Here is a 26,139-nt window from a genome sequence, read left to right on the forward strand (position 1 = left end):
TGTGCTTTCTACACACATTTCTGTCCTTGCCTCATATGTCACATAACCCAGACCAACTGAGTTCTTGCCAGAGGTTTCTGCCCCTCCTATTCTAGCTGGAAATGCTAATTCAAAGAGACAGTGTTATTTCCTGATCGTCTCACAGTTCTTCCTGTTACCTGAGCCTCCCGCTCCTCCGACATGCCCCTGCTCTCAGATTGCCGTGTTGTCAAAGTGATCCAACATCACCTCACCTCCTATCCCTATCCACCTCACCATCTCTCTTTCTGCTCTCGCGCTGTCCACACACATCTGGTGCATGCTCGCGTGTGTGTGTGTGTGTGTGTGTGATTGCAGCTGCGTTTGTGTGCAGACACATGATGCAGTATCCTGTGTCTGATCTCCCCTTGCTGCCCGCTCAGCCCACAGCAGAAATATTCTGTGTATATGCATGTCGGATGTTGTCAGACCTGCTGTCATATTTTCATTGTAAATGTTCTCTCCTCTTCCATGCACACACACACACACACACACACACACACACACACACACACACACACACACACGTATATTAGGCTGGAAAACTAAGGTAACTCTTTAGATCAGATTACCTTGTTTTGCTATAAAAGGTCAAAAAGAACCAGATAGATTTACTGTTTTTGTTGTTTGTTGCTCGAGTAGCTTGTCATTGGCACTTTTAGTCCTTGAAAACTTTAAAAACTTCACTAAATAGAGTTTTACTGATACTCAAAGGCCACGCTGTCCTGATAAATGAACATTACTTTTCCAGATATATATGGTAAAACTAGATAAGAAACTAAACGGCAAATATAAAATCAAATCATAGATTATAACACAATTATGTCTGTTTTGTAGCTTTTAAATGTCTCGTTATGTTTAATTAGGAATTCTTTCATAGGCCACATTCACTTTCAGTAAAATTTTTGGAGATAGAAACAGATGTAGCTTCCTGTGTGATGTGTGCCCGCAGTGGTAATGGGTGCTGATGAGGCTGGGTGTGCTCTGTGACCTGTGTAGTCGTGTGGTGGGGTCTGTTAACCAGCCTGCTGATATGACCAGGCCCCTATCATTAATCACACACTTCTCTCTCTTTGGCTGTCAGCATGGTCTAGGCCAAGGTGGATGTATCGGGGAAAGCTTGTCGTGGTGGCGGCGGCATGCTGTTCTGCAGTGTTGTACTCAGTCAGAGAATTGAGAATTGAGAAATGAATTTACCTGATTAATTTTCTATCATCATCTGGAAAAGATACTTGGAGACATGACAACTACTGTCATGTAGTGAAACTAATTAAACAATTAGTTGGGCAATTGTTTAAGTAAGTCATTTAAAAAAATATTGGAGGCACATTCTAAAATATGAGAATTAGCTGGATTTAAATTTTTTTTTTTTTTTACATCATTGTAAATTGAATGCCAAAATAAATGATCTAAACATATTGCTGTCAGATCTCGGAATATTTTCACAATATTCTGCCATTCAATAGACTAAAGTATTCGACTAATTAGAAATAGTGTTCTTATTGTAGTATTTGCTACGTTTCACCGTTTCTTTACCATCTTACTTTGCATTAAGTATAATTTTCTCTTCTAAATAAATCTTGTTTTATATACAGAAGCGGAACATACTGACCTTTACAATACTTGCAATTTGGATAATATTGCATGCACTAAAAATCAGTAAGATTGAAGCAACTTGTTTTTATCTGTGCGTTAATGTGCTATGTGCTCCTGTAAGCACAAAGCAGCTTTTCACTGCGAGTTAAAGTGCGCCAGTCTGATCTACCTCTGCTCCCTCAATTTCCTCTGGTCCTTTCCTTTGTGCCCAATTTAGTACTGCAGAGGCAATTTGGACTTATCCAAATGGTTTACACTCATTCGCTGCTACCTGCTAGTTACTGCTTTCAGGCTGATAAGATTTCAGTCTGCGGTTTCTTTCTGTACTGTCTGCAAATTGAGATATTGATCGAGTGTGCAGCCGAGCCCAGCAGGCAGGTGTAGGTGCACAGGAAACATAACAAGCTCAGTAAAAAAAAAAAGGAGCTTTCTGAGGTTTCATAGGGGAACTGTGAATATCTGCTTCATAACTTAGCTAATCCATAAATCTCAGGTTGTAGATTGTACAATTACTGTCAGATCAGATTGATCCTTTCCTGCAAGATGTAATTGTCACAAGTCAATTGTGGTTAGACATTCATATGCTTTCTTGTGTAGTGTTAATTTGTAATGAAAGACATTTGGATTATGTTTCATTTTATCTTAAATAAATTCACCATTTTGATAGACCCATTCTTACAGTACCGCAAAACACATATGGACAGAATCGGAAAGACAGAGTACAGGAGGGTGGACAGGAAGAATAAAGGGAAGAAAGGGCCGAAGACGAGGTAGAGGGAGGGTATGTGTGGGTGGACAGGTCTCTGGTCATGACAGATAGCTGGCATTAGAGGGTGTCAGCTGGCAACTGTGGTACTGTTGGGAGAGAGATGAGCATGGTGGAGACGAGAGAGGAAGAGTGAAAGAGTTAATGGGCTGTTTGGCTCTCTTTAGCTTGTCTGCTGCTAATGGCCTCACAACACAAGGATAGACAGCAGGAGAGAACACGTAAACACACGCAAATGCACACACGCTTACAAATACACACGCGCCTGCTGTCTCCACTCTGGTTATGAGCCCTAGATGATTAACAGCTAATTAGGGCCCAATCTGGAAAGGCCATTAAAAGCCTCTCACAGTAAAGGATTGTGCTGCTGTGCAAAACGGCAGCTTGTTTTTGTTGCTATGAGTGAAAGTTGCATGATTGGTAATAAAAATAAAAAAATCCAGCAGAAAATATAAACATTAAATCAAACTGCAGCCTGGTTTATATTGCTCTGATGTTGGAAGTGTCATAGTTCATCACTAATGTTTAGGGAAAAAAGTATGTTGCATGGCAACAGATTAACTACAAGTGTGTGCCTACACAGATTGTTGTTTAACCTCTGGCTTACACAAGAGTGAAGCTCAAAGGCTTATCCTTATCCGTAAGGGTCAGAGGGAGCTGGAGACAATCCGAGCTGACATTGGGCGAGAGGTGGGGTGCACCCTGGTCTGGTCGCCAGTCAATCACAGGGTCGACACATAGAGACAGACAACCATTCGCGCTCACATTCACACCTACGGGCAATTTAGAGTCACCAATTAACCTAACCTGCATGTCGTTGGACTGTGGGAGGGAGCCGAAGTACCCGGAGGCAACAGTGCTAACCACTGTACAATCGTTCTGCCCGGCTCGAAGGCTCCAACTGAAAACTGTGGGCTTGATGTGTTGAGGAATGGTTGGATTTTAGCCAGACTTACTGGAGACAAAGCACCTCAGCGCCTTAAGTCAAGCATGCACCTTCACTATACTGAAGTGCCTACAGTATACTTGTAAAGGCACACTCCCTTTTTTCTTGGCACATCACACAGCCACACATACATACATGCGAGATACTGGGGTCTTGAGGCGGCATGCCACAGAGATCAGGAGCTGCTTGTTGTTTTTACCAGGAGGTCGAAGACGAGGTTAAGAACTTGATCCCTCCTCCACCAGATAACTACATGTCTCTGGGCACTGTCAGCCTCTCTGACATTCCACTATATATGACCACATCTCACTTCTCAGGTCTGCTAACCATTAGTTCGATAGCAGGTGATCGTGTGCATATGCTCGTGTAAGTTTATTTTTTTGTGTGTAGTTGTGTGCATATCAGTGTTTACCTGTGCTGTCATGTGTCCAGGCTTCCTTAGAGCTACTGATATGGTGCAGTCTAAACCACAGTCTGATATTGTAGGCATGTCCTACTGTGTATAGTCTGATGGTAGACTGAGTATAAAGCGGCAGGCAGAATCTCCAAAGTGACACTGTCAAAACTTCACTGCACTGTGTTGGTTATTAGTCTAATAGTCTAATAAAAACAAGAAAGCAAATCTTCAACATGTATAACATTGTCATTTATTTGAAATAACACCAAAAATAGCATATTAATAAACATATATGCCTTTGGATCATTGGATAATCAATATGGGAGTGCACTGTCAAGATAGTTTCTTTATTTTCACAAAGACTGACTTTTATTTTCAATGAAAGGTGGAGTGCAATCACCATCAGACCCATCTGAACTCCACAGGGCCCATTTGCGGCTCCATAGTTCACATGCTTGGTTCCTTTCAGTCATCTGTGCTCTCATAGCGCTGCTGACAGACCTGCAAACCACACACATGGGAGAGACGGGCAGCACATTACTTTCAGCCTTTTTCCCCTCATAAAAAATCTGCTCACTCAAAGTAGTGACAGAGACATCAGCTAAACTGCCCGTAGAACAAGTGAGAGACTTTCCTCTTGTTGAGTGGGCAAAGCCAATTGAGTGATGGGTCAGAAGTTGATACAGAGATGGTTGATCACAGGCCACCACCACATGTGCTAAACCCTCACTGTAAGTATGGAACACATCTCTGCTAAAGTAATTTGTTTGATTCTTTACAAGTAATCCTTCTTACCATCATGTTATTCAGAATATTGTTTATAGAAATTACTCCTTGAGCTGCTTCGGGAGACTGCTTACTGTGTGTAAAGCCCTTGGAGGCTTTGCCGTTATTACGTGATTGAAGGCTCTTGGTGTGCTTCAAACACCCGTGATCAGAGCTTGATACAGGCATGGTGTTTTCCATGAGTGGGATGTCATTGCAATTGTTCCCATTCTTTGCTATTTGTCTATCGGCAAAATTAAAACGGATCCTTTAGCATATAGTCAGAGGATGTACAAATGTTTACCCTAACAGTCAGTAACCTTTGTGACAAATTCAGAACTCCTTTATATTTGAACTGCAAAACCATTTAAGCTGACCAAAGTGAGCATTTTACAAGATGGCGCTCTCCCTGATCCACTGCATGACTCATGCACGGTTTGTAATGCAATCGTTTATCAGATGTAATTCTGAAACACAGATTTCTATTAGATTATATTTTCAGTGGTGACATTTTATCAGCATTGAATCAAATGACTCACTGAATAAACAATGACTCGAAATACTCCCTGTAATGTGAAACAGATCTCCCCACCAATTCTGATGAGAATCAAAACCCACCTTTATCAGTAGAAGCTGCTCTCAGGGACTTACTGCTCATTATTGTGCGTCAGTATATTTTTTGCATCCTATCAGTAGTCAAACCATGCTCTCCCCTTAAATGTAAAATCATGGAAGTGTAGGCAGCCATTTCTAGCAAACACAGTAAGACAAACAGCTATATTCAAAATGCTCAGCAAGAAATTGTGGTGATTTGAAGTAAATAGTGGGCTAGTCAAAAGAGGCCAGCAGGCCCAGGTAAGCTACATTTCTCAGGAGTTGGTAGACCAAAGTGGTATAAATAGCAGATTAATATTGTACTTAGATTTGCCAGATAGCCAAACAAGGAAATGCATGTTGAGGCCCATGTTGTTGGGGGACCATTTTTTATCTATCATGGCTTTTTGTTATTTTCTGTGATGTACCTATGTGTTTGTTCTTTTCTGCTTCCAAGTGGTCAGAATTTTCCTAATGCAGCTTGAAACTTCTCTGTGATTTCAGTGTGCTAATTTTCACTTTGAACTATGATGGCAGTCTGTTTCATAGAGCCTCACACTTGACCCTTACAGCTGTTAATGTGGTCACCCCACAGTAATCTTGCCTGGAGAGGTAAACATCTACATGGCTGCTCAGCTCTAACAGACAGATGTCATATTAACATGAGCCAAGTCACCTTTACCACCCCCCCCCCAAACCTCATATACTCACACTATCAGTGTCTTTGAAAGTCCTTCTCTGAAGTTTGTCAGTTTTATGTGCTGACAGCCCTTCACACTTACAAAAACTATGTCATCATGGCAGACAAGTCCATTATCGCACCAGTTTATGATCAAGGTGAAGGGGCTGTTTTGGGGCTATTTCTGCCATCTGTGAAGATAAATTGAGGAGTATTGTGGCCAACGCTCGAAACATTTTAAAACATTGTGTGTCGTTTTGCAGAATTGTCCAGTGTGTGTATGAAATCTGAGGGAGAGTTGAGTACAGAAAGTGAAAGAGCATCCTACTTTTTTTTTCCCACAAGAGACACAGTAAGACATGATAACTCCTCAGCTCAGACCACCAGCTACACAAAGTCAAAGATCATGTCTGTTTACATTCACCTCTCATCCGCACCGCCCTCTGATCAGACAGCCACTGGGACACACATAATGCCGTTCCCACAAGCCTCCACATCTTATCCTCACAAGAACCCCACGGGAATTTATGTGTGAGCTGAGGTAAACCACTGCAAGGACCAGTCACTAACCACTAAGATATACTTATGCACTTGTGAATGACTGAGTGAGTGAAAATCTTAACGTCGTTTAGGCCTGTATGGCCTTGTGTAACAGAACACAGTTTACCATGTTAGCCTAGCGCTAATCTATTCCCCCGGTGTCTCCAGTGAAAGCCTTCTTGTTGGATGGGAACTAGCATGTGGGGTAGAGGGGGGCTATCTGGCTAATGTCAGACAGCGCTCACTGTAGGGGTATTGTCATGCATAAGGGCAGACATGTTTACTGTGTGCTCAGTATTTTACGAGCTGTCCCCCTTCTCCTCTGCCTCCCTCTCTTCCCTGTCCTTCTCCTCCCCCTTTTCTTCGTCCTCCTCTTCAATGACGTAATGGAGGAGGCCGATGAGAGCCTGAGAAATGGGATGATCTACTGCTGCTGACATACTCACTCACTAATGTTGTCCTTCTCCCTTTTCCTGCACTCCTCCACACCCTCATTTTACTTCTGCCAAAGTCTACTAGTCTGCTTTTTTCTGCAGCACTTCACGCACCTTCTCTCCAGGACTTTGTCTCGCTTTGCCTCTCAAACTCCTGTGTTGTTAGCTTTGCTTTATTCAAAGGAATAAAGGACAAGTATGAACAGTAACAATTGTTTAAAATACATTTTTACAAACAGACACAGAAACATGTACAACCCTCTATCAAATGTATGTAACTGCAAGAAGATAATCTCTCTAGATCTCTCACTCTGTATATGAGGGACAAATATTTTCAATATCTATTAATAAGTTCTACTGTGTCTTACATGAGAACAAGCTCTTCATACTTTATTCTTAAAACAATTTATAGTTTAGTTTGCTTTTAACTGCAGTTTGTTTAGAATATTAATTTGGACAATATACATTTGTACAATAATAAGATAATATGGTCTCATCATAACTGCCCTGCCCTACAAGAGTTTATTTAACTAATTAAGACCAGCATTTAGTTGTGTATAAACTTGAATCCATAATTGTAATTAAATTCACATAGTATTAGATTTTGAGAAATTATGAGGTTTCAACCACTGATTATTTTTATCATTTAATAATCCGTTGAGGTGTTTTTACTTGTCTTATATCCAAGAGTACACTGTGATGTCATGTCTTCTTTCTTAATGATCAGTCCAAAATCCCAGAAACATTCACTTTACTGTAATGTAAGAAATTCTTACATTTACAAACCTGCAGCCATCAAATGGGTGCACCTTTTTCTTTAGGATGCATTTACCATACGTCCTTTTATTCCAAACACACACACACACACACACACACACACACAGAAGCACACACTAACGAGCTGCAGCTCCACATAACCCAACACCCTAATAACCTCTCCTTGAAAGCTAACTACTCTCAAGTTGATCAGCTGAGTCATTCATCCTAATCATCTCCGTGGTGAGTTGAGAGGCCTCCACACCTCCACACCGGAGAAGAGACCGTCCAGTCCTCCAGCCAAACTCTATAATCATCTGAGACGACAATGCTCCTCTCAACAGCTATCCAAATATTCTCTCATTCAGCACACTTGGCCTTCCTCAGTGGCCCTTTGTTTAATCAGCTTGTTAGCTTTTTTGTTTTTCCACCTTTGCAGATTATCATTGTTCATTATGCTGCATCATATTATAGCATTACCTAAAAACCTAGAAGAGAAGACAGCAACCACAGCAGTATTGCTTTAGTTTGAGTCAGCACCATTTGCTTCATCCATTTACTTCTCAATCAGTATTGTTTACTCCTTTGTCTGTGCTGTAAATTGGACCACTTAGTGCACTTTTGCAGTCTACACTGTGCCGTTTGTCTGACTAAGATCAAATCCACCATGACATGTTTGTTTAGGGGAGATACTTTCCCAATCACTGCTCATTCTGCTTCTTTTCACCCCAACATGATATTCTTGCTTTTCCAGTGGCTGAGGGATAATGGGGGAGATGCGTGGAGTAAGTGGGAGAGAGTTGGGGTTAGAGTGTCAGGTTCCACTTGCCAGCGAGTGCCTCCGTTGACCCATAGCCAGAACTCTCACAGTTGTGACCTGTCTAATTAGTAGAGCAGGAAGGAGGGGGGAACTGAGGTAACACACACAACCCATCTGGGGTTCTCTCGGCGTGTCTGAATATGAGAATAAAGGAAATGGTTTGTTAGCTATGCGGCTGCTCCAAGGCTCTCATTCCTTACGTCACCCATTGCTTTTTTTTTTTCTTTCGTCTTCCATGTTGGGGGCCCCCCTCTACCCCGGCTAGCAACAGGCTTCCTCTGCTGGCTTGAAAATGACAATCGGCTTCTCATTTACAGCGAGCTAATAAGCCCTTTAATCAGAGTGCTTGTCAACCTCAGGGCAAGGCAACTCCAGAGGAGTTGATCCAAAGGATCAGATGACTGAAAGAAAGAGCTGGAGGAAAAGGGGGAGTAGTACCAAGAGTGAGAGATTAAGTAGAAGGGAAAATTAAAGGGGGCTGTTGAACTTGGAGCAAGAAAAGAGACTTGAAATGAGAGATAATAAACTTGTATTTAAGTAAGATCAGCAGACTGGCCTCTGCTTAGAATATTGATGTTTGGTGTACTTAGAAAAAAACAAATTTGATGGGTTTTTAATTTGAGTTATTAAAAGGAACAATAAGAATTCAATGTAACTAAATAAATCTTGATTTAACTACTGATTCTGCGGTTTAGCAGCATATTTTTGTTTCATGTGAAAAAACTTGATGTTTCACTGTCACACATACTGAATGCGGTTTTCAGGATGTTTTGATCAGCCTGTTCGGAAACAGTCGTTTTAGTATATACAGACCTGACAAGTGTTTGCTTTATTCATCCGTAATCGATACAAAAGAAAACAGTCGGCCGCTGACAACACTCTGTATATAACATGTGCATTCGATTACACACCCACAACATCAGTGACACACGCTTGGGCACATGCACGTGCACTCGCATCACTGTTGGCATGCAAATAAGTGTTTTGATTTGTTAAGTGACATTTTAACATTCTCACAGACAGCTCTCTATAAGTCCTTAAAAGGGTTTTTTAGGGCCAATAAGGGAAGGAGGAGAGCATTCAGTGTCACCTCGTTAAAGCTGAAGTGAAATCCAGCTCAATCCAGACCATAAAGCTAACCGCAAACCACAGCGAGGCACAGAAATGTCACTGATAGGCCCAGTGTAACTACCACAGACCTGTAGCATGGAGAGACACTTTTACTTTTGAACAAAGGAGAATAACCACTAAAAGAAATCCAAAAGTCCAAAAAAAAGTGTTTGAAGATGAGGCTGTGTGGACCAGCCATTTAGTCGAGATCAGACGTTCTCAGTTTTACTCCTCAGGACTCCTGAGTAATCCTGGTTTAATGTCCACCAGCTGCTTAATTGCAATCACTTGGTGTCTCATGTCTTTAAGTCCTAAGTCTAGACTATATATCTCCCTCTAAAGAGCAATACATTGACAGACGCAGAGTCAAGCTGTCATTCTTTGATTGTTTTTGTGAGTTTTTTAGGCTTTAAGGTTTTACTCCAGCTACAGATGTTTCAGAAAGGGAAGAATTAAAGTAATCTGAGACTTAACACACAGACAAGGCATGCTGGTCATTATACATTTTCATTGATTTCACATCATAGCCCAGCAAACTGGCATTCAAGAAGAGAAATTCGCTGTATCCATTTGAGCACTTGGGTGCTTTGAAGGACAAAAACTGATTAAGGTAAATGATTACATCCTCGGAGACATAGGAGAATATTCCAAATTATTGTTGCCATTGGAAACAAGTCACAGCACACAACAAAGGGGACCCCCCAATGCATCAAAGGTGTACTTTGTCAAATCCACAACAATAGAAATGTGGGATTCCAGTGACTTCTACCCCCTATCAGGATTTACATAAAGGCATGCTAAATTATTCATTAATTATCAGAGAGTCCCCTGTGGATGGGGATGACACACACAGTGGCTGCTAATTGGCCCATCAATAATCCTGCCTGGTTCTCTTGAAGTGGCACCAGATCCCACCTCAGGAATCTGCTATATGCCCAAACCTTCTGCCTCACTGTTTCCACATTGTGGCACTACAGAAGGAGACGTTTCCACACCTGCTCACCTGGCACATTGTTAATGGTTTATCAGTACATGCCGGATCTCTGTATCTCCAAGTAGTGTAAATTCCTCAAATGCTGTTGGCTAAATATAAGATGATGATTTTTTGATTTTATCAAAGCTCACAAATGCAATTCAAAATGCATTAGTACGCTATTGTCTGCCTTTGCAAATGCAATATGTATGGTATTGTGAGCTTAAGGATGAGGCAGGTGATGCACTAATCCGTCTCATCACTTTAAAACCTCCCACCCCGTTAGTGGCACTCGGCTCTGAGCTCACGTGTTCTTCTTGAAGATGTAAATTTTTGGAAATGGGTCACAAATATTTTTTCTTTTTAAGCGGTGAAGTACTTTCCTGAAGCATCTGGCCATGGCAGTTTAGCAAATGGTAGTCACTTTACTGGTGAATAGGTAAATGGTGTATTTCGTGGGGACTAGTGATGACGGTGACTCAAAGGAACTTGTCACACAGTAAAACATTGTGGCTCATTGAAGTTTTTCTATTGTTTTTACTTACATCCTAACCTGTGAGTGATGTGGTAACGCTGTGCTGTTTTTGAAAGCACCGTGAAGAACCTTGATTACGACAGTTTAGTGTATCCCCACAGGCGGGGGAAGATATTCTTTAAATCTCTGACATCTAGTCTGCTGAGGTTAAATTACCACACCTACACTTCAGTCACAGAATACTGCTGAGCCTTTTGTCAGACAGATGGTGACATACCAAACAAACACAATAATACACAACCATACACTTACACTACCACACCGCACACACAGACACACACGCTCTTACTTATTCTGTCTCTCTCCCTCTCCAAATGGTACATGCAAGTGATTTCCATAAAGGCGGGCCTCTGGAGAGGGAGCTGCAATAACATGGCTGCTCATTGTTTCCCCATGCTGATTGACAGTAGATTGCAGTGCACATTAAATGCCCATCAGGCCCAGCTTTAGTTTTAGAAACAGGGGAGCAGGGCCCGTCAAAGGTCAATCCTAGCGTATAATGAACTGATCTCTCTGTCGCACATACACACACACACACACACACACACACACACACACACACACACACACACACACACACACACACACAATTGAGCCTGATATTAAAGTGAGTTTGAATAAAGAAGGTCTTTCTGGCTTATAATGTAACTAATAAAAAGGAGTGCCTTAAGACACAAGCCTTTAAACACCCTTAACACTGTAGATATGCTGATGCCAGAGGAACAGATAGACATGGAGTTTAGACTGTCTTAGACTCTAGGGGTGTTCTGTTTTACCTTAATACTAAATGTTAGTTAGCCCAGTTTTGTTTTAGCATTACCCCATTATCTAAGCCCTTAACAGAAAACGTTATTAAGTGAGTCACACAAAGGGGAAAATAATAGTGCTGCTGCTAATTTTGTCAAGTCTATAGCTCTCAGAACAGAGATTGCACCTATGTGAGTTATTGTCCAAAATACCTGTGTGTGTGTCATAATATTAATAAAAATAGATACATGAAAGGAAGCCTTAAAATTCTGTGCATGACAAACAAATTAAGAACATATTCAAACAAAAAATGACCATAAATACAGTATGCATCATAGTTTTCTATTAACATATAGCAACACACAGTTATATTATTGTTGAGAGTATGGACAGCAATGGACACTGATCAATAATGTTTTCCAATAGCTTTACACGTACATATGATATAGGTTTTTTTTCTAGGAACCCACATTAATGACTCCAAACGTGATATTAACCGCATACTGTCTATCTTGTTAAGCTTCTAACTAGTTCAGATTATGAAATTTGTGACGGCATCAAAATTTCAGTCAGTACTCAAGTTACAGTAAAAGCATCATCATTGCACTCAATTGCACACAGTCTCCTCTTTATACCCGTGCTTTCCTCCCTGATTGAAAGTTATAATTAAGAGAGTAGGGAAGAATTAGATGCAGAATGAGCTGTCAGAAAGTCACATTTAAGTGAGGGATGCGTCGGTCTCTGCAGTAAAAATTTAAATGATATAAATTGCCATTTAAGTGTAGCACAGGCTAATGTTTTGTCACAAATTAATGTGACACAAGGCAGCAATGACAATCAAGGGCTGCCTCATTCTAATTTGGTCGTGTTTAGAGGGCTTTTGTGAGCCGACAGCTTTACACAAATTAACACAATTGCCTGTTTTTATGAGGAAACCATAAATGTTTTTTCCCTGCTTTGCCAGCTAATGAGGAGAGAAAACAGCTTGTATCAGCGTTATGGCGATGCAGAGACGTCTGCAGAAGAGCAACACAGTGCTCTTATCCGCCCACAACCAGCAGAGAAAAGAACAAAGACAGTGAATGAAATGGCTCCCTAATGAACTACAAGAGTTCTCTAATGTTTTGATGTTCCCGTATGATCAGATATGGATTTGCTGTGTCTTTTGCTCATTATAGAAATCATTGGCAGATTCTGTCACAGGAACAATTAGCAGGATATTCTGCTTTCGCTGAGGAATTCATCTTTGAGGGACATTAGCGATAACTGCTGTTCAGTAATGGGATGAAGAACATGTTTGGGGAGTAGCATTAGAGTGTGGTGTGTCTATGGTCTGCATCTGTTGACATTTACAATACTGGTAACCCTCTGTCCTCTCTCTATTTACAGGCTCTAGAGAGCGAGTTTGTGTCCTGCCAGCTCCACCAGTGGATCGATCTGATCTTTGGCTACAAGCAGCAAGGACCTGAAGCCACCAGAGCCCTCAATGTTTTCTATTATCTGACCTATGAAGGTGCAGTCAACCTCAGCTCCATCAACGACCCGATGCTCAGAGAGGTGAGGCTGATACATGATACTCTACATGCCTATATACACATGTCCATTTTAATACACATTTACTGTATGTACGGCGCAGCTTATTCAACTCCCTTGGCAAATCATGCTGAGTAAGGGGAAAATACCATATCACAGTAAGTACACTTGAGCGTTAGCACTCTCAAATGGATGCTTAATCTGACTATATTAGAAAAAAGCATCTATCCATTCACTGCAACTGTATTTCAGGGATCTTTTTGATGCCATTAGCCATGTTAAATTGGTTGCAGAATGGCATGGGAGAGCTAAGCTAACAATCTACTGGCAGGTATTGCTGAGCTAAGCCTTTTCCCTCTGTGATACCTCTGAAAGCAGTCCACCAAGTGTTCCACTTTAACGCCTTAAAGCCGCCTCCTTGGCTTTCATTCATTATTCATCCCCCTCACTTTGAACTGCTCCACACACAAGCTGCGTTGGCCTGCCCGAAAGCAACCACACAAAACACAGTGCTGAAAAGAAAAACACAGTTAGCTTGCCCACAGCCAAACACCCGTCTGACAACTTCACCAATCTGCTGTAAAAGGCAGGTAGCCAGCAGCAGGCCAATTGACCCTGCTCCCATCAGCCTTTTTGACGTCTAAGTTGTATTGCCAAAAGTGGAACATATCCTATTTTTATACTTGTCAGAGTATAGTCATATGGCTTTGTACAGGGTTTCTTCTAATGGATAATTCCAGTTTATTACAACCTGTGTCTTATTTTCCTACTTTTAACCATCATTTCAGTTTGGTAGTTCACTTACCAAAGTAATTGCTGAGAGATTTGGAAACGGTGTGACAATACCTCAACAAATTCTGTCACAAGGGTTAGAAACATTGGCGGTCAGACGATCTGATCTTAACCACTCTATTTTAAAAAGTGAAGTTGAAAGCACAGGGTTATTAAAACAATAAAAAATAAGAACCAATTTGTTATAGACCAGAATTATCCAGGTGCTCATAGCATTGAGATCTAAATGGAGATGAGTTCAGACGATGTCAAGCAGCCGAACAGCTTTTTGCCTCCACTGTTCTGCTGCCCTTCATGCTCAGTGACTGGAGCATCACGGGCACTAGGGGGAGATCGTTGATTTATCACCCCATTCGCTCTAATTCCCATCCAGATGTGCTTTGGCCTTTAGCTGCACACACACACACACACACACACACACACACACACACACACACACACACACACACACATACATGCAGATTCATTACTAGGGTACACTGGTCATTTGCACTCTCAGCTTATTACCCATTCTTCTGGTTAACACTGAACCACAAAATTGGATCACTGGTGGACGACTATTTCTGCCAAGCTGTTCCAGTGACAATGGAGTTGATAAATCCACACTCTTACAGGCCGCCATCAGAGGCAGGTGCGTGTGATTTGACTGGAATTGAAGTAGCACCTCCTGCCTCCCTGCTTATGAATACAAGAATGTAGAATTTGGATTGACATGCTTCTACATATATAGATCTTTATTTCCCTGTAGTTGTGCTGCTATGTACAGTATTTACTTTCAACAAATCATTGAAAATTAGTTTTTTACATTAGCATAACTATGGTAAACAAACTAGACCAGTGAAAAGAAGATCAGTGCCTCCCATTTGTGTTTAAAGTGTTTATATTGTGTGCACTGGGTTTGATTTGCATTGCTTTAGAACATGAATTTAAAAAAAAGCAAATTAAGCTGTAAGTTAGTTTTGTAACAGGAGGCATCAATGTTTACAGGAAATATAGGATCTATGGTAGTGTTTGTTTACATGAATTTTCCGAATATATCAGAGTTTAAATGAACATTATATTGATGTTTTTTAAGTATTAAACATTGCATATTTAAAACTGGCCGTATCATACTGAGCCATATGTTTTTAAAGGTATATAAAAGTCAATAATTTCTGCTGCTTCACTGCGTTCACCTTTCAAAAAAACAAAAAACACCCACAGCCTGAGCGTTTTAATTAGTTAAATAAACCAAAGCAGTGTTATCCCTCTGAGCTAAGCCAAGGCTTTCCTTCAACTGTGTTTGTGCGGAAGGAAGCATGCCCTGTCTGTGCAGAAGGTGGAAATGGAGTCCCAGGCCTGGGCCTCGTCATGGCCGGGCGCTGGGGGTGGCTGAGGGCTACAGGAGCTTTGAGACTGAGGGCTTTGGGTCTGAAAATGTCCCCAGAGTCTGCTATTACTGAGTGACAACTGTTTCAGCCTGAGCTGTGGTCTGGGCCATGCAAGGCTGCATTAGGACTGGCCCCGGGGCTGTTCATTGTCAGTAGGATGGGTCACAGACGTGTGTGTGTGTGTGTGTGTGTGTTTCTGAGTTTATATTTTAGTCGGAAAAGGTAGTAGATTGGGGTAGAGAGTTGTGTATTCCTGCCATACTGTTTGGCAGCTGCTTACTCCCTCCCGCCCCAAACCAAACTCTCTCTCTCTCACACACACATGCACACACACACTTGAGATTTGTATGGGTCATACCTTGATATGTTTGTACATACACTTGTATGTATACATGCATCCATTGGCATGTGTATACCTTTGTATATTTATGCGTGCTCATCAGCATAAATGCACACAGTTGAGTGTTTATGTGTGCATTTCTGTTCTGGGAGAGAGTTTGGAATATCTCAGCACAGATTAGGGAATGCTGTGGAGACCACTGCTGTGTTTTTCAAAACCATGATTACTTCCTGCCCTGCCTCCGCCGCAAGTCAAAATCTACCTCCTCTCTCTAAGAGACCTGTGTGTGTGCAGATGCACTCATGTGTACGTGTGTGCACCCATGTGCATGGCATGCATGCACATCTGTGTTGCCTCTTGGCGTATAAAGAGAAACACACCCTGCATTGCCTTCTCATCGTTGTACAGGGCTTCCCCTCTTTCACATGTGATTATGGAAAATCCCACAGCCCCTCACACCAGCGACGAAACACAGAACCCCATCTAAATTGTACAGTGTTTGCGTAATTCGGCAGAAGACGGGAAAATATACCCACGTGAGTGAACCTGCTTTGACACCAAAGCCACTCACCAAACACAAGGCCTACTGGTTTATTTTCTTCGGACAGTATGATGTTTGCAGTTTTTTTTCTTCACTATTTTGGACATCTAAAGCCAAAGATACAGAGTGTCCCGTCATGCTGCTTGCCAACTATAGAAGGCCATTGTAGTTCTTTTCATAGTGTGTTGTTGGGTTGATTTGCATAAAAGCAGCATGTTTTACATGGAGATGCATCTTGTCAAGTGGCTGAGTAAATCAAAGGGCAGGCTGGGACATCTGAGCCGAGGGCGTCTCAGCCATTTAAATGTATAGAATATAGAAAACCTTCATCAGACATGGGCCAGCGCTTCCAAAAGAGATTGGCCTTTTGGATGGCCCCTCATATAATCACCTGAGCATTGCATTGGCATATAGGGATAGGACATGCTGACCTAGACTCAGCCACTTTCCAACGTTCCGCAGCCTCATAAATGTCAGGGCTGAACTTAATGAAGATAGGTTGAGTGGCTTTGAGGAGTGTCGTCCTCACATTAGCTTAAGCAAAACGCTCTGCTCTATAGCCAGAGGAGAGGGGAGGCACTTTGACCTTGAATGATGCACTGATGTCCTCTCACTAACCCACTAACTGTGGATGAGATGGAAAATGTTAAGCTTCTCAGTTAGTAATAAGGTCATGTGCAAAGATGTTTTGATCTTTGATATCACTGAATGAACAGAGGATTGTTATTCAAAAACACACCAGTTTTAATATACCCACAGTACTGGATCATGGTTTAGGGTTATCTTCTCTTTCTAAGCTTGAACGCATACATGTGTTTAGGTCAACAGGATTGGCAAATGCAGGATTGGCTTGAACACAAAACCACGACAAAAGCAGACAGTTTTAAACTTTCAAACTGTAAAAGTTCCCAGTCCAAAAAGTTGAGCAACCACCAAACCACACAATTGACTTCACTTGCCCTCCTCTTGTGTTTTTACAGCATATCACACTGTGAAACATGGACATTGAGTCCAGTTCATCTATCAACTTAGATGGATAAGATCTTATCCATTTCTGTTTTATCTAACGAATACTTATTATGTATCAGGAAAGCTAGTGGTAAATTTATACCATTTAGGAGATCATATCTCTCCTTGGGTCTACATTCACATGAAAAAATACTGTAAGTAGATTTTTTTGCTCCATGATTTCTGGCAGCAGAACGCAGATGAAACCTTGTAATAGACAGTTGAGATCGCTGCTTCTCTACGCCTCGCTGGTCTCTGGTTAGTTTCAGACAATGGGTAGGAGCAGACTAACTTCCCAACCTTTTTCTCATGGAAATACCATATGCAGGCCTCAACCATGAGCTCATTCTCACAGGCCTCGCCAAGTCAGGCTCAAACGCCTCAGCCTACACACACAAGCTGTCACTCCCACACAGCCAGTCATAGTGCACACCAACATACTGACGGGTCTGTCATAATCTTGTGTTTGCCATTTTCTCTCTGCCTGTCCCTTTTATAAACCATCTATCATACTGTATGATAGAGTTTCTTACTTCAGCTTCTGCTTAATGTTATACAAATACTGACACTGACACGTGTATTCTTTGATTTTCTGTATTTTGTATGTTTAGAGTGTTTTTTTCATTTTGTTTATTTTGATATTTTTGCAAGCATCTGCTCATGCAAAATGCATTTTTGACAATGTGTCTATTGTTATTGCAGCTTTTTATCATGACTATTTACACAGACATTTTCTGGTTCCAGTTTTAGCATTTGTTCCTTTCCTCAATTTTGTTATTTATGTAAACAGAAGACTGTTGGGTTTTGGACTGTTGGTCGGACATAACAAGCATTTTGGTCTGTGAAAATGCTAGAGGTTTTTTTCCACTGTTTTCTACCATTTTCCAGACTTGCAACTCAATTGAAAAGCATTTCCTCCTGGACAACTTTTCAGGCTTACAAATTTCTTGTTTTGATCTCTGAGAAACTAATTGTTTGTCACAATCCTAAACAATAGCAGTATGATAGTGTAGAGCACTGGGATACGTTGCTTTCGGCCTGTGCATCTCTACACTGCTGTGGGTGTGTTCCATCTCGTGCTAGTTGGCCTGACAGTGAGCTGTGTGATGATGTCCAGAGGCTGCTCGGCCGGCGTCTGCTCTGACATTTATGGTCCTATACCTCTTCATTAACACCACCTAACCAGCCTGCAAGCCCGCCTGTCCCGGCCCTCCTCTGATTCTGTGTGTGGTTTTGGAGGATAAATTGAGTGTGTGTGTGTGTGTGTGTGTGTGTGTGTGTGCATGTGTAAAAGTGTGTGTCAGACAGTGCAAGTGTGTGTATGTGCATCATGTGTGCATAAACCCAAGGGGATGTTCCCCTACGGTGCATTGGCTTTAGTATTCATCTGTTTTCTTTTTGTTGGTAATCTTAGATTACTTTTATGTACTTAATTCTCCTGATTTGCCATAAAACATACCATGTGGTTATTGTATCTGTTACTGTGGACTGTGTCTCACAACATGTAGCAATTTTGAAACATAAAATCATAAATACCATGAGAGAATTTGAAAGAAAGTGCTCAGCCCTAATATGATGTGTTATGTGATCTTTTTGCACCTCTTTACAAAGGCCTTATTGTTACTTTATGCAACTCCTCTTCTTTCTCTTTGCCATTCTTTCCTCTCTGTTTTTTCCTTCAGGCTGTGGAGTCTCAAATTAGGAGTTTTGGACAGACCCCCTGCCAGTTGCTCATTGAGCCACACCCACCCCGAAGCTCAGCCATGCAAGTGGTGAGTGATGCACGAACATACTGTACATGCAAACAGATAACCTCAGAAACACACACAAACCACTCTACCAGTAATCCTTTAGTCTGAAAATACCATAATGAAATATAGGTCTGTAGCCAACGGAGCTACAGTATCAACCTAATGCTGTGTCTGACATCTGGTGTGCCCTGATGTTGGCGCTCTGCTTTCCTTCATATAACTCATCTTTTTAATTTTTGACTCGCTCTTTTCATCCTTCATTTGCCTCCTGCATTCTCTTTATTCATCTACAACTGTGGGAAAATAAAGTCTCGGGATTGAAGGCATCTCCTCTCTCATCATTAGAGAGGTGTGTGTGAAAGGGAAAGATCACAAGCATTTGTGTGCATGTGCGTTTAGTAAGAGGTATGTCGGGGAAAGGCACAGCTTTGTGCTGGAAACCTGGGTCTGAGCCAGGTTTTCTACCTGAGCTGGAAGCAGAGGAGATCAGCGAAGGAGAGCAATGAACAGCAGTCCTGAAGTGACGGCTTTTTAAGGGCCAAGGAGTGCAGTCAGTGTGCCTGCTTGTGATGGACCAAGGCCCCATGAGTCCCTATTAGTGTGGTGTCCCTGTGGCGCTGACAGCTGGCTGTAGACCACCACCCAGCGCACACATGCACACGCAGACACAAACTCAGGCTAGGGCTTTGAATCCGTCTCACTTCTGGGCAAATTCCTATGAAATGTTTTTATTTTTACTCTGCTGCATATAGTTTTCTAACATAATATTCAGACGCCATTATTCAAACACTTTTCTGACCCTCCCCACCCCTCCATATTCCTTCAGAACAGCCCGTTCTCTTTGCTTTTACATGCTCTTTCTCTCCATCCTCCCTCATGTGAGTGTGTTGTCAGAGTGTCGGCATCTGCCCATGCTGGTGGTAATGATACTGTCAGTGCGTCTGGTTACCTGTCAGACACACCAGATTTACTCAGGTCTATTCCTGATGTTAACACTGATGTTCCTCTTCTTTACACGCAAGGAGGAAAATGGCTCCGTGTTAGAGCTGTTTAGTACAAACACTTTATATAAGCTCCTGTCTAACCAGAGAAATAGTAGTAGATAGTTCAATGAAATCACTTTAATGTTATGACTGCATTGTAGTCAGTTTCTCCTGCTGTCTTCTGCTGCACTCTATGTATTTGTAACATTTTAATCTAATGCAACTTTAATTTCACATTTGCTTTATATTTCATCAGTCAAACTCAACAGTAGTACTGAATTTGACAAAATGTGTGATTGACCTGTCTAATATCTAATCTGATGATTTAAGTCATTTATTATGAATTTGCTTTCTTTTCTTTGTTTTATATCAAAAATTTAATTTAGACTCTTGTTGGACAAAACATTTTGAAGACATCACCTGGGGGTGACAATTTATACACTAAACAATCAATTAATCATGAAGATTATCACGAGATGAACTGATAATAAAATCTTACTCATAAGAATCACATGGATCTCAAAGACTGAAACATTTCACATTTCACATTAAACTATAGACACGAAATAGTGCACTGATACTTACACATTTTACTGTGTAATTAAAGATCCCATCCGGACATATTTTAAGACATAAAAGTGATTAAAACGATAATTCATGTCTGACAAAAAGAAAAATTCATTTACCTCGTATAAATTCTTAATACTACACTTGTGCCGTCATTGGAAAAACGCACAAGATGTCTCCTACTTCACAGAAAAGTCCATTCTCAGTGTTTCCACATCCCACTTGTTTTAAGATGAATATTGAACCACGATTGGCTTTGAAACTAGTTTTGACATCTCAAAATTGCTCGTGTGTACAAGTCATTGCACAATTTTCCTCTTCAGCAAAATGACTTGTCTTTTGTAACACTTAGCATTTTTGATAATGGTTTTCCTATTTGAGATTCTTTACATTCCTAATTCTCCTGAATGCTATTTCAAAGGGGATCTGCTACCTTTTCTGTACAAACTTGTACCTAACAAGGACAGCGTGATTGCTGCCCACTGCTTTCCTGCTCAAGCTTCCTAACTTTCTCTCTGTCCTTCTTTTTCCTCTCTGTTTTCTTTCCTCGCTAACACTGGCTGCTTCACTCGTCTCTTTGTTTTGCTCTTCGCCTGCCGCTCCATATCTTGGCTCTTTTCCCTGCGTCCCGTTGTCCATCCTGGGGGCCTGAATAGTATCTTCTCCTGCAGACCCCGATGATGTTCACAGAGCAGATGCAGCAGGATGTTATCATGGTGCTGAAGTTCCCATCCAACTCTCCCGTGACTCACGTAGCAGCCAACACCCAGCCAGGTCTGACGTTACCTTCCATCATCACCGTCACCGCCAACCGTCTCTTTGCCGTCAACAAATGGCACGGCTTGACAGGTGAGAGATTTGTGTCCATGTGCTCATAATATATCCTTGTCTTTGTGCAGCCTAAAAGATGAATTTAATTGAAAGATTTTTTTTGTGACTTAACGCTGCTGCAAATCCTGCAGCAAATTAACCTCAAGGTAATTTTATGCAGGTAAAGACAATCTTTTGCTACCACAGATTCATTTTCATATCTCCTCTGTTCATCTCTCTCCTCCATAGAGTCTAATTTATGTGAGTCATGAATTGACTGACTCGTCTCTATAGGATGGACGTTGATTTGGGAGACAGTTGACTGTGTCTGCTGGATAGCAGTATCAAATGTGACACGTGCAGCAGCCAGCGTTAGGTCTCACGTCCACCTCCATACATCAGCCTCTCACTTCACAAAACCTTATTTACTTAACACCCATCCCGCTCCTGGAAGAAACATTAAATTTGATATCTCTGAATTTACGAGGATGACGACTGATAGTTACAACCTCATCCATGCGCACCACAGACCAGACTGATTAACCTAACTGCTTTAGTGAGCTGGTATAATAAACAAGATGCGTGCTGGTCAGAAGTAGCTCATAGCTCAGAAGATAAAAGGCAGAAATGGAAAGATGTGCACAGTGAAATTTCTTTTGATTGTCAGACAGTCAACAATAAAAATGATGAATGATGAAACCGTATTGATGAGCTTGTGGGAGGCAAAAGATTCCCTTTTTGTTTTTAGAGTAGATGCAGCTGATGAAGAATGCACATACTTAAATCGCACTTTTGCAAGATGAATGATTTAGGTCAGCTTTTCAAATGTTAGATTTCACTCTGGCTCTCTATTTTATATTTTTGTAAATTGAATACTATTGGGCTTTGGACTTTTGATCTGGCAAAAGGAGTAATGAAAACCTTGAGCTCTTAGGAATTGTGAGAGGCATTTTTCTCTATTTCCTGGATTTTCTTTAAAGAAAAAGTTAATCTGTTAATCACAAAAATAATAATTAGATCAATCCATAATGAATAAAATGGTTAGTTGCAGTCCTACTCATAGGAGTCACATGGATTTAAAGGAGTGTGACACATTTACTACGTTGGGAATTTGCTATTTTTCTGTGTGTTATATCATTATAAAGTCTATCTTTGGTTTCTCAAGCACATCGAAGACGTCAAGTTAGGCTCTACAACTGTGATTGTGGCATTTTCGCACTTAATAGTATGAACAATTAAGTGGTTAATCAAAAACATAAGAAATAAAGCATTTGGTCAATAATGGAAACAGTTGCAGCCTTGCATCAAACTGTGTGAGCAGCAGTCTGAAAGAATGATGTCCTGCTTTTACCTCTGAATACAGAGAGGTCTGTTAGCACCATGTTATCAGTTTACCAAAAGCAAGCTGCTTATAGCTAAAGTGACGTGGTTGAGCATTGAGCATTTTGCTGCATTACGTTAGTATAAAGAATCTTATTCTCTACGGCCTTGGGAGCTTTTTGACATAATTGATGTCCAATTTGCAGGATAAGTCTTGGGCTGGCAGGTGACACTGTGACTTTATGGTTATAATTTTCACTGTGTTATAATGAACTGAAAGCCAGCATCTACTTCACAAGGCCACATGATTACAATATTAATCCGATCTGTCTTCTCCACTGTCAGGTCATCAGAGCTCAACGGTGCAGGACCAGCAGTACCAACTTCCTGTGGAAATTGACCCTCTGATAGGTATGCTGTCATTTACGACTGTAAAGAACACGCATGTGTGTGGACAAAGTGTGAGCTCATATATGCATGAAATGATTTTTTTGTGGATATGTGTCTGAATCCTGCCGACATCTTGGTGACTCATGGCAGTCTGCAGCGCCGTGTCCCTGGACAGTAGATTACAGTTGTTTCTCAGCCTCTGCCCCAGTTCGCTCCTCATGATATAGGCCCTGCTCTCACACTAAACCATTTGCATGCAAATTGGAATGCAATGAGCTGTGGCCTAGGCCGGCATTTCATCATCAACTCCCCCTCTTTCTGCCTCCCCACCGTCCCTTCCCTCCCTCCCTCCCTTTCTGCATCCTCTTTGGTTTAATTTGAGCGGAGGGAAAGGACGCGTGTCAATGGAAATGAATATGAATGTGGTAATAATGTGTGATTGAGAATGCACTGCGGACGGCTGTCAGGACAATATGGGCGCCTCTCATCCTTCACGACTTGTTGATGAGCAGGAGAAGAGTGCCGAGCTGCAGTGATGTATGGGATGCACTGGTGGAGCAGGGAGAGAAGAGCCACTTCTATCTGCTCCCGCCTTCGCCTCTGCCGCTTCCCTGCAGCCTCTCACAATCTCACGCACATCTGCAAGGGGGGCTGTTCTTTCTCTGTGCATTTTGCGGTCACTCTTAGTCTCACCAGACCATTTCCACACATGTTTTTCCAAACACTTGACTACTGAAAATAACCAGGGTTTCGTCTCATGTAGTCATCTTAATCTGCACGTACCTTTTCTCTCTCTTTCACCGCCCATCTCCACATGCAGAAGGAAAGAATTTTTTGTCTGCATCAGTATTTATCAATTTTTTTTATGAGAGCTTTATAGTAGGAGTGCCTCATTTGTCACTGAAAACACATTTCAGGCTCATTTTATCCTTTAAATCTTTAATATGTTTGCTTTATTTTATCACATGACATTGTTGTGTCTTACATTTTGTCCTCATTCCTAACTCTAAAGCATGAATAATGTACTAAGTAATATATTTTTGTCTTTGTGGGTGTGCGTGTGTGTTTCGGGGGAGGTAGAGGGGATTTCTGTGCTTGTCAGTAATATATTTACACTGTTTGCATTCCAGAAGGAGTCAGAGCTAAACACAGTAAATTGAGGATGAGTGCTGAGCCAACTGTGGCTTTGGTAAATGCTAAAAATGGGATGAAATATTAGTTGTAGTAGGTATACTGGACTTTCTCAGTTTCCATACTTGACTATCCTCTCTGACACCTGCTCTGCAGTGCTCGTGACCCCATCAAATAAGTAATACTTCACAATGGACATTTCTCTCTAGAAAAGAAAAAAGGTACCACTTTCTGAAGAGAGAATGTCCATAAATTTGCTTTCTAACAAACCATTGGCTAAATTACAAAACCGAGATGAATTTGCAGTGTGTGTTCGGACTCGAATAGTGTGCTTATTTTGTGAACACCGTGCGCCCTCTGTCATTACTCAGACTAGACCCTTAGACTCTCACGGAACATGTGAAGTCCTGTAAACTTAACCTCCAGGATGTTTTATGTATTGTCTCACAAATCTTCTTTGCAACATGTCCTGAAATTTAAGTGGAAGCTCACTGGAGTTTGAAAATGGTGAACTGCATGTTGGATCAGATAGATTTAATACTTCTGTGTACATCTGTACATTCCCAAACTGTATTTTTTATTTTTTTTTATTTGCTCATTTTATTTTTATTCCTCTACTCTCCTCTCCAGCCAATAATGTGGGCAGTCACCGCCGTCAGATCTCAGACCTGCTGGATCAAAGCATTCAGATCAGCTCGCAGTGTTTCGTCATCACAGCAGACAACCGCTTCATCCTTCTGTGCGGCTTTTGGGACAAGAGCTTCCGGGTTTACTCCACTGACACGGGTACTGTATGATCATAGTACTTCTCCCCCTCAGCTGACAAATGACCAGGATTACAAAAAGCTGTTATGTGTTCAACTTCAGGGACACAGTATTTAAAATACGCCGCTTCACGTCCTAACAATTTTGTCTCATGCAGGCATTAGTTTAGACCTAGATTTACACGCTGTAAGTTTTTTACTTCATATTTGGTTCTGACAAAATAAGGAAACCATTTTCTAAAATATGAATCCCTGTATAATTTGGGTGAACCATATTTGGAGTCTTGGAGTATTTGGATTATCTCTGCCACTGAACTCTTGGCATCAGATCGTCGCTTTGATGTTTTCAGTCTCACCAGACAAAAATCTAAACGCAATTGTTGAACACTTATATTATAAAGACAGACACTGCTTTTGACACAGATGTTCAGCTTGCAAAGTTAAAACTTAATTCACTTTTTAGTTGGAACATAATAAATAAATCTCTATCTTACTCTTCGTGTAGTAGCATGACCCCTGATACACAACAGGATGTGCTTTTGTAAAATGTAATTCTTCAACTAATATTACTTTTATTACATGAAATTTAGCGAGCACGTTCATACTACTCAGAGGATGAACTGTGTCTCATTTAGGCATTTCTCTTTTTTACCCTCGAGCCAAAATGTCAACTCTGAACATAAGATGTCTCATAAGAAAATATCTCATGAATGCATTCCTGCTACTAAATGGATAAATCTCTTAAATGTTAATAGACCCCGTGGCCTTTCCTCTAGCACCATCCTCAGGACAAACTTTTCTTTTTTGTCCCACTACTAGTAGAGCTGTAAGAAAAACCAAAAAATAATCAATAATTAAACACTGCAGCCCCAAACCACCACTAGTAGCCTTTAGACTTCAAATTGTCAGTATTATAACCAATAGTGTAAACAGGCTCAGCTGTTTGTAATGACACTGATGGTGGGCTCTGCTTTATTGTGCTGTGCTGCATTGTATTATTTTTATTCTTATTTTCTGCCAGTTCAAAAGTCAGCTGTAAAAGTGGAACTGAGTCATTTCTTTAAGATACTTTTCATCTAGAATAAATGATACATTAATTGTAAATGTTGGGTAACACAAGTTCAACAGTACAAACAAAATCTACTTGCATACATAATGCTTAC

At 41.1% G+C, this 26,139-nt stretch overlaps 1 protein-coding gene across 1 annotated transcript in view; it reads left to right on the forward strand.

The window, feature by feature from the left end:
• The window catches only part of lrba (LPS-responsive vesicle trafficking, beach and anchor containing), a 182,417-nt gene that overhangs the window by 144,810 nt on the left and 11,468 nt on the right, over window positions 1-26,139 (forward strand). The window contains exons 47-51 of the mRNA XM_070827863.1: window positions 13,066-13,233; window positions 18,943-19,032; window positions 21,233-21,410; window positions 23,037-23,102; window positions 24,843-24,998. Coding sequence (XP_070683964.1) covers window positions 13,066-13,233; window positions 18,943-19,032; window positions 21,233-21,410; window positions 23,037-23,102; window positions 24,843-24,998 — 658 coding nt within the window. The remainder of the gene's footprint in view (window positions 1-13,065; window positions 13,234-18,942; window positions 19,033-21,232; window positions 21,411-23,036; window positions 23,103-24,842; window positions 24,999-26,139) is intronic.

The sequence above is a fragment of the Pempheris klunzingeri genome, chromosome 3 (genome assembly GCF_042242105.1).
Source record: "Pempheris klunzingeri isolate RE-2024b chromosome 3, fPemKlu1.hap1, whole genome shotgun sequence".
Taxonomy (NCBI): Eukaryota; Metazoa; Chordata; class Actinopteri; order Acropomatiformes; family Pempheridae; genus Pempheris; species Pempheris klunzingeri.